The sequence below is a fragment of the Emydura macquarii genome, unplaced genomic scaffold, assembly GCF_026122565.2.
Source record: "Emydura macquarii macquarii isolate MOO-44397 ecotype Brisbane River unplaced genomic scaffold, CSIRO-AGI_Emac_v2 contig_1146, whole genome shotgun sequence".
NCBI classification, from domain to species: Eukaryota; Metazoa; Chordata; order Testudines; family Chelidae; genus Emydura; species Emydura macquarii.
In genome coordinates, this window is record NW_027131283.1 from 8,650,530 (window position 1) to 8,665,078 (window position 14,549).

Below are 14,549 nucleotides of genomic sequence, written 5' to 3' on the forward strand. Positions count from 1 at the left end.
TCATTTGAAAACTCATAATCTGCTGAACATTATTGTCCTGGTAAAATATGAATCAACATTGTATGTGAAGTTATAAGATTCTGCTGTATAGCACTGTTATAACATGCTCCAATGGTTAAAAAAAAAAGCAGGCCCAAATGAGATTTTCAGAGACAAAGACATACTGACACCCCAGCCTTGTGTTAAACAGCTATCACCTGCTTAAGCAGTCATTCTCTAGCAATGGGAAGGTATGAATAATAACTTTACATTTCATCACAGGGACGGTTCAACTCTCACGTCCAGAACAGACTAATTGTCACCTACTCCCCAGTGGCGGGTAATCCTTAAGGAGGGGGAAGGTTATAAGAATACAGGAGAGACACAACACGAATGGCCTCTCTCCTCCTTCATCCCTGCTCATGACATCAACGACTCAAATAAATGAACTAAAAGGGGTGGAGGTGTCTCAAACTGAAAGCAGACCCAATCTGTGAAATTTACTGCAGTGTATGATGAGGAAAAACTTTTTCTTTTAAGTTTATTTAGCTTGCTAAATTAGGAACTAGCTTGTGTTTTACTCCTTTATTTTTTTTAACCAATCCTGACTTTTATGCATCATCACTTGTAATCATTTATAATCTATCTTTCTGTAATTGATAAATTTATCTTATTGTTTTATTTTAACCAGTGTTTTTGGATTAGAGTGTGTGGGGAACTCTATTTAGGATAACAAGGCTGGTGCATATATCATTTTCCTTTGATGAAATGACGGACCTTCTATGAGCTTGCATTGTTCAGTAGTGTGCCGGACAATACAAGATGTACATTTCTGGGGAACAAGGCTGGGACTAAGAATTTGTGGGTGTTGCCCTGTACATAATTCATGACTGACTGATTAGAGTGCTCATGTATTTAGCTGGAAGTGAATTTGCATGCTAAAGGCTGTGTGAGAAGGCTAGGAGTGGATGTCTGACAACAAAGTAGTGTAAAAGGCACCCCAAGATAGAGAATTAAGGGGACATAGCAGTTCAATGGTCCAGATTATATTTTGGGTAATGTCACAACAATGAAAGCTAGATAGTAGGGATAGCTCATTAGAAGTCCTTTGATAAACACTATACGCTATATTAAGTGCTCTACAGGAAGTAAAGACAGACTTTGTTACACCAGACGATGCCTAATCATGTATCTCAAAGCTTCAGCTCACAGTCTTGTCTGGTGTTTTCCACAGTTGCTTTTTTATAAGCAATATAAGAAAGCCACACCAGACTAAGTTAGGAAGCTTGCTTAAAAATATTCTCATAGCAATGGATCATCAGATCATTCATTACCTGTAGATATCTGTCTTGTTGTCAAACCAATCAGACAAAACTCGAGAGGTAAATAGAGGAAAACGTTGATGAAGAACATGAAAACCCACGTTTTCAAATGTGTAGTTAGTTAGAGTCACCTAGAAAAACACAAAAGACTTGTGATAATGATCTTATATTTATATAATGCCTATGCTTATATAATGCTTATATTTATATAAGACTCCTAAAGCTCTTCACAAACTTTAACAATAGATTTATGAACTCCAAATAGGAATTTATCATCACTGAAGTGCAGTTATCCATTAGGTAAAATCATAGCAAATGTTTATCAGTCCACTACAACACAGCTGTTCATGATAGAAAGGGAAGAATATCTTTCTCCAAATGGAAGTAATAAATAGACTGCGATTACCAAACTAGAACTTGTTCAGGACTGAGGTTATAAGAGGGACCTAATGAGAACTTTAAATGTAACATAATAGAAAAGCAAAACAATGATGGGGCAAGAGAGCTCAAAACAGTTCCACAGACATTAAGTATTTCTTTTAGTAAAAGTACCACACTAGCTATCTTGTTAGCGACAGGTAAGCTGTTCTCAAGATATATCTTGGATACAAAGAAGTGAAAAGAAACAGTGTTAAGAAATATTACTGAAAATCAAAAGGCAAGGACTTCAGTATTTTACATTTCAGTGAAATAGTATCTAGTCAACATTTCAAAACATTGCATACAGTTGTATCTGAAAATAACACTTTATCTAAAAAGGGATGAAAAAGCTGTACAACAATTTACATGGAAATCAACATATACTATAGCACAAGTCCCTCCATAAAATTTCTGAACAAAAGACTCCTTAAAGTCCACAACAATTAAAACTCAATTTCTCTTTCTTTTAATCTATTTTCAACACATATTTTTAACTTAATTTTACTTTACCTCATTTCTCATCATTCTCCAAAGATTTAGGATAATTCGTCCAACAATATTTATTTCACTCATTGTATCTGAGCCATATTCATCTTGCTCAGCTGCAAATCTGTTCTCTTTCTTATCATCTAATGATGTGAAAAGAGGATACATTTAGAAAACTTTAATATAGTCGAGCATTATTGCAAGCTATTTCTCTGAGAAGTTCTAGGTGCTTCCTAGAAAAACAGCTTGAACGCATTTAAAATGTGTAGTAGCAGAACTGGAATTCAAAACCCGAGTGTGTGTGTGTGTCTCTCTCTCTCTCTCTTTCGTTCACTCTCACTACTCATTAAATAAGATTTTTCTGTACCAAAAAAATCCAAAAATCTTTAAATCAAACTCATATCCCATTAATTTTTCCTCTGATATGTATGTCCATGAGAGAGAGAAGCTTTCGAGCTACAAAGAGCTCATTCTCTGGTCAACGAAAGGTACTCAGCGTGCTATAGCTAAATACAAGAACAAACAGATAGTTTAGCATAAGTAGTTAGCACATATTTTAAGGGATCATTCAAATTATTACCTCATCCATCTTGTCTCTCTAACCTCTCTCACTTTGTCAGTCTGGGTCTGACACAGTTACAACACTGTATACATGGGAGAAAGGGACAGGTAACCTCCTTACTCAGTTTTCTTGATTCTTTGAAGTGCTGCAGCATCACAAAAGAGCAGTGTGTGCTCTTGGTGTCTTTTCTAGCATTCTCTTTGCTCTATGATGGTAGAGCCACAATACCGGGATTTTTTTTCTCTAAAGTTTATAGGGATGTTTTGAAAGTGCATCATACATAATTTAAAATCTCAACATGGAGCATGATATATTTATTAAAATATTATATATTTTTAGAACTATTTTTCCAAATTGTATTACCTCCATCTGGCTCTTTTAAATTAGCATAACAGAGCAAAGAGCATTCTGGGACATTTTCCTCACAATTCTGCGTAAGTGTCTATACCATTTTTAGTTTGTTTGCAAAGCCTTGCCTCACACTACTAATTTATCAAAGATGCTCCTGTACAGTATCCTATTAATAAAGAGGAGACAACATTTTTGGCATAATAAAGTACACAACACTGTATAACAATTATCAAAGTTCAGCATCTATTTCCTCAAGAAGCCATGATGTAAATTTCCCCTTGAATGACTCTCAAGAGAAATTTATTCACTGCGTTCCACTTTGTGCATCCAAATAAGATCATAGAGAAGACAGAAAAGAAAAAACTGTACACACTTGCAGGGCTTCCCATAAAATAACAGAACATAAAGCAGCAACTTATTCAATTGCTCAGACTCTTTCTCGCATGTGTCATTTCAATCAGAAGCAGTGCCATGAATAAAATCCATTCCCCATTGGCAAACTTTATCAATAAAACCTAATCAGTAAAACCCACAAGGCACTAACAAACCTTGCATACACATTAAGCCTTTCATACACATTATCAAAATGCATGGTATCTTTTTACCTTGTTTACTGTTTCAGATTTTGAGAGAGGAAAAACAATGATTCTCCTTTGCCTGGCCAGTTGTAAAATAAAATCCAGGCAATACAAGTGTTAACAGTAATTAATATTTTCTGTCCGCTTGTATGTAGGATCTCCTGCAAAGCTGGAAAGTGTCTAATATTTTTGAGTCTATTGTCTTTAACCTTTTTCTGGAACCATCAACATTTCTCAGAGTTTATTCAAGTCTATTTGCTTTCTCCAAACTCAGCCTGATTAGATAACACAGCTTCTCTCACTGGCTTTATCAACATCTCCTCTTTTGACTTGTCTCTCAGGACAGGTCTACACTAGAAGTGCTACACCAGCACAGCTGCATCAGTGCAGGGCAGCTGCGCTGCTGTAGTGTGTTTGGTGAAGACTCTATACGCGAAAGGTGGAAGCTATGTTGGTGGGAGAGCATCTCCTGCTGACATAGCGTTGGTTTGGACAGTGCTTATGTCTCTGTAACTTGTGTCACTCAGGAGGGGATGTCTTTTTCACCTGCTCTGAGTCTCTACATTTCTTCAGTATGCCTCACACCATGCTGCTAACAACACATGAATGTATTCTGCAACCACAATAAAGAGACAATTAGCATCCTATTATCAGCGGTGGCTCCCAGATAATGAGCTGCAGAAACCTGTAGTACTTCCATAGCTGGCACTTAGATAAAACCTATGGGTAGCGAATAAATCCCCACATACATGCTACCACTGTGTGCAAGTGCATTCATAGGCGCACACACTGGGGAGAGAACAGAAAGGCATTCTCCCCCAACTTTTAGGTGGATAGGATGAGGTGAAGAGTATCTCCTCTCAATCTTCTCCCCCTAGTTTTGAGCCTCTAGCAGAGGGAATGCAAGGAATGGGAGGGGAGGCCAGTTGCAGCCAATAATGTGCTGCTTTGTGCAGGCACAGCACTCTGCTCTCTCTTGCAGTGCAGAAAGTCATTAAAATTGGAAACTCACAAGGTAAATGGCAGAGGCAGTAACAAACTCAATAGGCAACACCAGAGAGAACAGCTCAACTTCCCTTTTATTAGCTGAATTTACAGGAAAGGAAAGGAAGAGTCATGGACTTGGAGTACATGGAAGGAGGCAGAGGGTACTTGCCAGCTCTCCCCTCAATGAAGCAGAAGAGGTAGGTACTAGTTGGAGGAGCAATGGCCAAAAAAAGGAAGGGCAACATGGAACACAGGGGTGGGAGAAAAGAACGGAACAAAGATGGAATCGGAACCCTGGCCAGGTGGTCATGCAAATAACAAAGGAAACAGAACACTGCAGACACACATACTTACTTCTATGGTATGGGGTTTGCAGGAGGCGCTTCATCTACATAGCTATTTCCTAATTTCCCCCCAACTTTTGGGCCCAAACCCCTCAAAATAAAAAATAAAATAAAATAAACCATCACTGAAGAAAACCCATACTACTTAACTTCTGTGGTTGCACCTACATACCTGCATAATAGCGGATATGCGCCAAACAAAAAATAAATTAATAACATGTTTTGTGTTTACCTTTTAATTTACCTACTGAAATCAGCAGGAGCTGTATCATAGTCTATAATATAGCCCACCTGGTACACGAGAGATCATCTGGCATAAATCAACACTTAGCGCAGCAGCCCTCTGTAAGAGGTAACCCCAGGAATGCATTTGGACTTCATATCCTAACAAAATGTCTGGGTCATATCTAAAAAGGAGAAAAAAAAGAAAATAAGTTTCATAATATAAATACATTTTTTGTGGAACAGTATGGCAACTGCTTGACCCTGTTCATGCTGAAGTCACCAACAAAGCCACCAATGATTTCAATGAAAGCTTGGTCTGTCTGGTCTTTCACTGAACACACACACAGACACACAAATCTTGGAGATTTAATAACTAAAATATATTTTATTATAAACAATATTATTGACAGAGTATTTGCTAACTTTAATTTTTTTTTTAACGATAAAGACCAAAATACAGATCTCACCAGGTTTTTGGAATGCAATATTCTATTGACTGTAGGTGAAATTTGACTAACGGGGCAAGACATATTAGCAATTAAATTGTGGTCCAGTAACATCAACAAACTTGTTGCGAGCAGTCTGACATATAGAATAAACAGATTAATGTGGTGAAGTGCTGCTATACTGCTATCTTCAGAGGAAATTGGTCCTGAATCTGTCTGGAATTTTGGACTCTTCTTAAAGTAGAGTAGAGAAGGAAAGTTTTTCAGCTAAAAACACAAGACTAGGTCTCAGGAGATCAGAGTTCTATTTTAGGCTCTGCTACAGACTTCTTGTAGAAACTTGGGCAGGTCTCAACCATTCTTTTTCCTGTCTCCCCATCTGCAAGATAGAGAGAATTCTCCTAACCACTGCTGCCTGTATCCTCTCCACCAAACCTCTAGTTCTATAGAATACATATTGAATTTTTCTATTAAAGGTGCTTGTATGTTGAGTAGTTACCAATACGTCACAATTATGGTCTTGTATTTTATAACAATTAATCAGAGGTAATCTCTACTGGAAAAACTTTACATTGGAAGGCTTGATACCAACGGTCAATTCTGAGAAATTTCTGTGAGCTGCCAAAACTGAAATATGGAAACAGGCATCCAATAAAACTACGGAAGCAAGATAATTCCCCAAGTGTGTGTGTCTACTGCCAGTGTTTGCACAGAGAATTACTGGCATTTTTTAAAACTCCCTCACAGTTGTTTTTTAATAGAAATATTTTGTTTCATATGAACCATGAGCCAAGTCTCATTTCTACTTCTATTGTGAACAGTGAGATACTTCAGAAAGGTATTGCAAATCCCTTTGAAGTGACTAGTCTGAGATAACATCTGAACCTACTAGCTTTGCATCTATCACTTTACCAAAAATTGGGCTCTTACATAAATGAATATAAGTTCTACCTGAAATATCCTGTACATACTATTTTTGTAAAATGTAGGTTACCCTTGACCTCCTCCTGTAGAGTGGTGGCACTGATTTGATTTTAAGACATTCTAAGTTTTTATTCTTGTTTTAAATTTTCTAACAGTTCAGAGATCTTTAGCATTTTGAGACTAAAACCAAGTTCTTTCATATACCATAACAAGTTACAATTTGCCACTTGTCTCTGATACCATAAGGTTCTTTGCTTCTGGACTTAGGAAACGTACATCAAGATGATTACATTCTGATCTCTTTTCAGCTTGTGATGTTTGGCTTGCAATGAGTGGTAAGAAAATAAATCTACTCGGAACATCTGCTGAGCAAATGGATGAAGCTAGCTTGGAATTCCTTCTAGCAACAGAATCACATGATAAAAGAGCATCATTTATTGTTTTGGAGAATGCAACGCAATTCTCAATCAAGGTTCCAAAATTGTAAATATTTTCCACCTAAGCTTTGGAAAAAAGATTTCTTTGATGATCTTAAATAATGATAAATTAAACCTTACAGAATGACTTACTTTCACATTAATTCTGGAGCTAAACAACCTTAATAGTGGAATTTCTCAATATGAGAATTGGTTGCTCAGTCTAGTGGGTATTCTTGACGGGACAGGGGGCAATTTATTTTTGTATTTGAAAACTGGTGTTACACTGTCCAAACTGGGAAGGACAATAGCTTTCACCAAAATCACCTTATGTTATGATAAAGGCAGGTTGAATTAAAGACTTCCAGAAATGCCTACATTTTGCATTCAGTAGTGTTCGTGACTCAAGGAGGTTGCCCCTCCCTTTGAGTCAGTATGGAAAAGATACCCACCATGGAGTTAGAAGACACTGAACTGCAGCAGGGGCTCTTCAGTATGAAACATAAATCAATTTCCTCACCACTAGTGGTAAATGAAGATTCCTTAGCTTATATTCTAGCGTGAGTCAGAGTGTTACTTTCCTGACAAGAAGCCCAGACAAATTCCAGTGGGCCACCATATTATCCCTGTATATATTCCCTTTCTGTTGCAGTTGGATACAGTATTTTTCTTCACTTTTTGTGCTAAACTGTTTAAAGCTGTGTGCACTGTTATGCAGCTGCTATGTGTCAGTGCTGAGGAACTGTTTGCATATCTGATTAAGGCTGTCAGTGCTTTGGGATCTTTAGGATGGAAGTTGTTATATGATATAAGACAGTAATAAACTTCTTGATTTCACTGTGAAACCTTCACCTATGAAAAATAATTTATTAAATTTTTTTAAAAAATGAATGCTGGTTTTTTAAAAGTACATTTATATTACATACAAAAAAACCTATGTTAAAAGACGTAAGTTGCAAAGTCAAACACACAAAATTAAGAAATGCCAGATTTATTGTTGTTCATGTGACCTCAATTCTGCCCCATTGTGCATCCACCCCGTGCACTGACTGATATAGAGACACTGTGGGAAAAGTAATCTGATCAAGTAACTGAATAATGTATCATCAACAGATGTAGGAAGGATGGACCAGTGATTGAATTGTTAGCCTGGGATTCAAGAAACCTGGTTTTGATTCTCTACCTGGGCAAGTCACTTCATCTCTCTCAGTCAGTTCTTCATACAGATGATAGCACATCCCCTCGTCACTGGGATGTTGTAAGGATAGACGGTTAAAAAGATTGATGAAGTGCTCAGATACTACAGTAATGGGGGTCATACCTAATATAGATAGATAATGCATATGCACAAGGAGGTAGAATTAAGTTTTCCAGGTAACCATAAATCTGGCATTTTCTAACTTTTCAGTGCTTGACTTTGCAACCAAATATTGATCTTTTAGAGTAAATTTTTACATGTATTTTTCTAAAGGAATAAGGTAAAAACAAATTCTATTATCTGAACGCTGAATCTTCAGCACTCCAGCATGCCCAGCTATCATCACCTGAGCTATAGGAATATGTACCTTAACATGCAGCAGGAAAAGGCTGTTACCCCAAAGGGGAAATAGGTTGCTGGGTGCTGGGGGTGGGTGGTGAGGGGAGAGCTCAGCCCAGCCTCTCTCTCTTCTTCCAGCCAGGAGTGGGGAGAGATCTCCTGCTCCACGTGGTGTCCCCAGAAAGGGACATAGGCCACTGGGGCCAAGTGCTGAGTCTTGGGAGAGTTTAAAGGTGCTAGCCCTTTCCCTCCCCCTGCTACAATTGTGCTGGCAGCTCCCAGGAGTACAGTGTTTGTTGCTGCTGATGCTGTAGCTCTGCTTTAGAATGCTTATATTAGATATTATTTTGGCAGGTGCCAACATTTTCCTGAGGAATACGAGTGAGGTGAGGGAAAGGCTGACTTTTAAACAGTTTATATCTCAGTAATAGCTCAATGGTATTTAATGGGAGAAAGAAGAGACTGAGTGTTCTCCCTCCCAAATATCAAAGATTTGCTGCAAACAGTTGAGGAGTGAGCTTCTCAAAGAAAAGGTCACCAGAATCCTCTATAATGGAAAGTGTTAGATAACCTAGCTGCACACATCACTACCATCTTTCCTTCTTCAGCAATACTTCTAGTGTAGAAAGAGATGGAATGACAATGGATCTGTTATCTATCAATCAAATATTTTTTTTTGCCTACACAGCTTAAGTGGTAGAAAGATTTTTTACATCACTAACAGAACTGAACAGTTTGTGAACAATTTGTGGAATTATGATATACTCGTCTTTACTTGTGCCAGACAAGAGTTTAGATTCTGTTTACCTTTCAAGAGATTGTGTGTACAGTACAGTCAACACCATAGTTTCATGGCTGGCAGATTATGATTGAGAGATTTACGAGTTTTTAAATCAGAATAGATATTTTAGTAGTCTAGCACAATATATGTTGCAACTCTGTCAACCTCATATTCACTGCATTTTAACCATTCCCTGGGAATAGAAAATTCCTTTCTCCAAAAGAGGCATCCCTACCTACTTTTCTTTGGGAAAGCAGTCAAACAATTCTTTTGATTACTAATAGAGATAAAAATGCTGGTTATGAAGCTGAAGAAAATTTCTCTCATCACATTTACAAAGAAAACAACTGAGAAAAAGCTTCATGCTACCCCCACAGAGGTTTATTTTGTCTTGTAAATTCAGTTCTCAAAAAGCCCACACTGTCTTCTTCACTAGTCAAGCAATCTTATTAAGAGAAACAGTATTCGGGCCAGTGTTTGCACCTGCTAGAAACTAACAAGTTCTAGTAGTGAAAGTTGTTAGCAGGGAAAAAAGTGAGTGAAATGGTAGGCCCAGTGCAGGCTACATAGTCTGAGGTAGGACAGTACAGTGTACCTTTTGGCTGGTACCATTGGCAAAAATAAAAGGGTGGGCATCAAAACTATCTTGCATGCCATTGCCAACCTTTCTGCAGAGATGGAAAATAGCATTTTTACTGGCAAGATTTAAACATGCAATATTAGTACATCCAATCATCCTTGCTGTAGAGACAAGAAATATCATTTTCCTCTCTAGACAGAGTGTCACTCCGTACTAATTTTGCTGCTATGTCATCTCCTCTTCCTTCACATTCTGTAATAAACATTTATTTTTATTTAAGTACATTGTTTCTTCTTTTCTTTTCTAGTGTGAGTTTTTCCTCACTGCTCATTTTCCTCCAGCTGAAAATAAGGCCAATGGAGGAAAGCTTGCAGGCCATACCTACAATACAGACAAAAGAGGCAGTTGTCTAGGGCAGCAAAATGTTGAGTGGACAGTAATTGCATAACAAAGCTCTGGGGAGATTTTTCCAGTTTTCCTTGGGCAACAAAACCTATAGAGCTGGTACTGGAACGTAAGAGAAGATTCTTAGAAGACAACTCCACAGAAGAAGAAAATGTTACTGACCCAGGAAAAGTTATTTTTGTGAAGATTATTTTAAGGCAGATACAGGGAATTTTTCCTCCTTGCAACTTGATGTTAAATTTTCTTGACTCCAGAAATGGTGCTAAGACCCTTATGACAAACAAATATAATATGATATGTTTAATATGAAAATTTGGTTAATTCAATGTTTATGTATGTAAAACCACTATCTACGAGATTTAAGTGCTAAAAATTATTGTTTATTATGGCAAAACCTGCTCCAATTTAGACTTTCCCGTAAGTCTTCAAGGAGATTATGTTATCTTATATCCTGCTATATTATATTTCATATCTTCCCTCAGAAGCCATTCCCTGCATTTTTAATCCAGGGGACAGAAGGGGAAGGAGGAAGAGGCAAATGGCTGATGGACGATGCAGCAGTGAATCCACTGACTCTGTCCATGATCCTCCTATTCCTGATTCCCCTAGCTCTGTGTCATGCAGATGAGTAGGCATTCCTGTGTAAACTCCCCAAATTGTGTTCTTCCCCATCTGTGCAGCAGAACAGCACCTTTTTCATTGTTTTTAGGCAACTCTCAACCTGCACTAGAAGGGCAGGATTTGACTTAAACGTAAAAGAAAGAGGCCCATAATATTAATTTATCTTTTGTGGGAATCCACTGCTCCATCAGGCCTGGTGAACTGTTGAATTTTCCATCTTTTTCAAGTCACTGAGGCAAAATGTCTTGCAATTTTAACCTTCCCTGTCTTCTCCAGAAGCCTGCTTTAGAGCATCCTCTAGTGGTTGGCCTATTGAACTGCAGGGCACAGCTCTCTCCTGTCTTCTACTTTTGGGTTCTTAGACAGATTCTCTTAGTTCTTTTCAGATACACTTTTCCAGTTTTCTCCCTCTCCCTGCAGACTAGCCTCCATTTGATAGAAAGAGGGTCTATCAGAGTGGGACACGTTTTAGCTTTAGCTTAACAGCAGATCCCCAGCCGTATCAGAAGAAGTTGAGCTGTCCCAACAGCAACTCCAAAGAAGAGGAAAAGTTCCAGAGGGATAGCCGTGTTAGTCTGTATACAGCAAAAACAATGAGAGTCCTGTAGCACCTTAAAGACTAACAAATTTCTGATGGTCTTTTCCGTTACTCCACCCCCTTTGAAGTTGAAGACTCGGGATGATCCAGAGTTGGCACTGGAGTTCCCTGGAGGCTGAAGTGCCTTCTCCATAAGAGGAGTTTTAACTTCAGCTCCTGGTTCTTGCAAGACTTCAGCTTTGGCTGGTGGCAGAGGGAGTACTTCTGAGGGATATGGGATTCTCCAAACACCAGACACAGTGAGTGTTTGTCCATTACAGGAATCGACTGTTTGCAGGAGAGGAACCTCTTGAAGCCTGGGGGGAAGGGGAGGAGGAGGAGGGAGAGAAGAAGAGCTTGGCATGCCCCTGGGGAGAGGATGGGGAGCTAGTGCCGTTTAGCTGTGAGGGATGAAAAGGAAAGTTCTTCTTTCCTCTTTTTTCTTAGAGAGTCTTCTTAATGCCTCTGGGGGTGGAGGGTCAGGAATTCCCCCAGACAGGGATGGAAACGTAAACTAAGGTTCTTCCTTTTTTTATCCCAATGGGATAAAAAGGAAGAACTAACTATTAAGGAGGACAAAAGAAACAAAAACAACTACTACTTATGCTGATGACGGAGATAAGGAAGGGACAACTGCTTGCTCCGTTGGAAGCCAAAGGCATTAGAGAAGGAACTGAGGGGGGGTTTCCCACAGAGTGCTAGATAGCCTTGAGGCAGACCACTAGGAAAGTAGAACGTATGTGCTGGCTGAATGGACACTGCTACCTAAAATCTCGGTTTAGAGGCACAGGGGCGCAGATACACCTATAATGGAGGACCCATAGGGACTCGAAGAAGAACCTAGAATTCCTGCACTTGTCTCTCTGTGCTGGTAGATCATTTTCACTGACTGCACAAAGTTGGGGAGGGACTGCTTTATAGCTGATATCTGGCTTCTTGGCATGTTTTAAGCCCAAATCCTTGTTTTTTGCATCATCTCCACTTCTTTGCAGGCAACACAGGACAGATAAGAGAGGGCATCTGGGGTGCCATGAGAGAGGTTCCCTCCCACCCCAAAGCTGCTCCCAGTACACCAAGGAGGACCTTAGTAACTGTGCTTTTCCTTGACTCACTCCCACTAAAGTATATTCTCCAGTTCCTTTGAGAGTGCACCCTTCCAGATGTGTCTGTTCAGAGACAGTTTCCTGCACCTCCTGAACCTCATGTTATTCAATATCTCAATAACCTTTTAGAATGAGGAGGATTTGCTGGTTTTCTCTCTTCCCATGTGACTCCCTTTAGCTGTCTCCACAAAAAGTTAAGATACCCCAAAGTTGTGAGACTTCTACTTGCCTCAGACAGATCACACTCCAGCAGTCTCAGGCCAGCTGGAATCTGCAGTAAAAATAAAAACATTCTGCCAAAATCAACTCTTCTGTAACTTTGTATCTTTGAGTTGCAGCTGCCTGTTCCTTCATGATAACGGACACCAATTCTAGGAGCACCCTCTGAGGAGGTGAAACTTCTCAAGTTTCTACAAAACAATTCTGAAAAACTTATCAAATCTTGATAAAATTATGTCTAGCCAATCCCCATCAAGATGCTAGAATGTGTTTTAGCTCTTTTTGCCGCTGGTCACGGCTTTCAGTAATACCAGAACTGTCAATGCTTTTACCTACAGTGTTCCATCAAGGCCAGGAACTAATAAGAGGGCATTATGCCAGAGAGGATCCCCTCCACGACAATGAAGACCTGCCAACTCACGTTTGCCTTCCCCTTGGCAGAAGGTTCAAGAAATTATCTGCAACATACGCTGATTTCATTTCAGACAGACAGGCTCTCAGTATTATGAGAAAAGATCTCAATAACTTTCAAGCACCATTAATTTTTCTATCATTTCCTTTGCCAAGACCTTGTGAAAACCAAAGGGATACTTGATAGTATCTCAAAACCTTGCTCCTTTGGCATAATTATTCCAGTTCTAATAGAAGAGGCTTTGGTTTATACTCCAACTTCTTTGGGGGTATTCAAAATATCTGGAAGTTTTCAGCATAGAAACACTTGTGCTTTACGAGTCAAGAGAAACACCCAAGATTTCTTAAGCACCATAGGCCTCCTCGAGAGGCTTATCTTCACATGTCAATATGCTCCATCATTGAAAAATGTCAATGCTTTACCATCAGGGACAATCATTATCAATTCAAGACAATGTCTTTCAGCCTTTCATCTGCTCCACAGGCATATACCAAACTGATGGTTATCTTGGTGGTCAATCTGTGATGAGGGTAATTCAGATCTACCACGATTTTTGTAGATACAATTGTATGAGGTTTTAGCTCACTACTCTTGCTGAACTTTCTGGAGCAAAACTGGAGATGAATCTAAAAGAATGCCCCAATTCCATCACAAGAGCACTTAATTCTGGAGACCACTTTTCAAAACTGATGTTGGACTAGTGATGTTGTCTGAAGGAAAAAAACTAACAAAAGTTAGGACCTCACTGATTTATTGTTCTGCACTCTGTAGGTTTCAACATACTAATGCCTCCAGCTAGTCTTCTGGGTGATGCTCCTCCTCCACAATTTTCTGATCAGGTAATAGAACTATCAAAATTCATTAAATGGATCTGCTGTCAGTCCCAACCAACAGATGCTGAGCTCTCTCTCTTGCTAGAGATCCTTTGGTCATTTGTTAAGGGAAAACTACTAGCAGATCCAACAGCAATCTGTATGATGAACAATAGATTGTTAAGATGGGAATCTCATATAGGTTTGCATAAAACAGAAAGCAAATGGTCTTGTCCCCACACTTGAGTCCCAGCCTGGCACCAATGCCATGGATCTGCAAACAATGGGGAATGCAACAGTCAGCTTTCTTTGACAAGTTCTTCCAGAGTTCATAACCAACCACATGGAAAGTAACAAAGCCACTGTGGCTCATTCTCAATTGCCAAAGCAGAACAAGAAGCAAAATCCTAAACAGAGGTCTGGAAGATTCTACTGCACCTGAGAACATCTGATCTGTCACAT

General features: G+C 39.1%; 1 protein-coding gene across 1 annotated transcript in view; it reads right to left on the reverse strand.

The window, feature by feature from the left end:
* Window positions 1–14,549, reverse strand: part of REV3L (REV3 like, DNA directed polymerase zeta catalytic subunit) — a 214,154-nt gene that overhangs the window by 50,496 nt on the left and 149,109 nt on the right. Inside the window, exons 19-21 of the mRNA XM_067546605.1 lie at window positions 5,321–5,436; window positions 2,232–2,350; window positions 1,314–1,432 (exon numbers count right to left, since the gene is read on the reverse strand). Coding sequence (XP_067402706.1) covers window positions 1,314–1,432; window positions 2,232–2,350; window positions 5,321–5,436 — 354 coding nt within the window. The remainder of the gene's footprint in view (window positions 1–1,313; window positions 1,433–2,231; window positions 2,351–5,320; window positions 5,437–14,549) is intronic.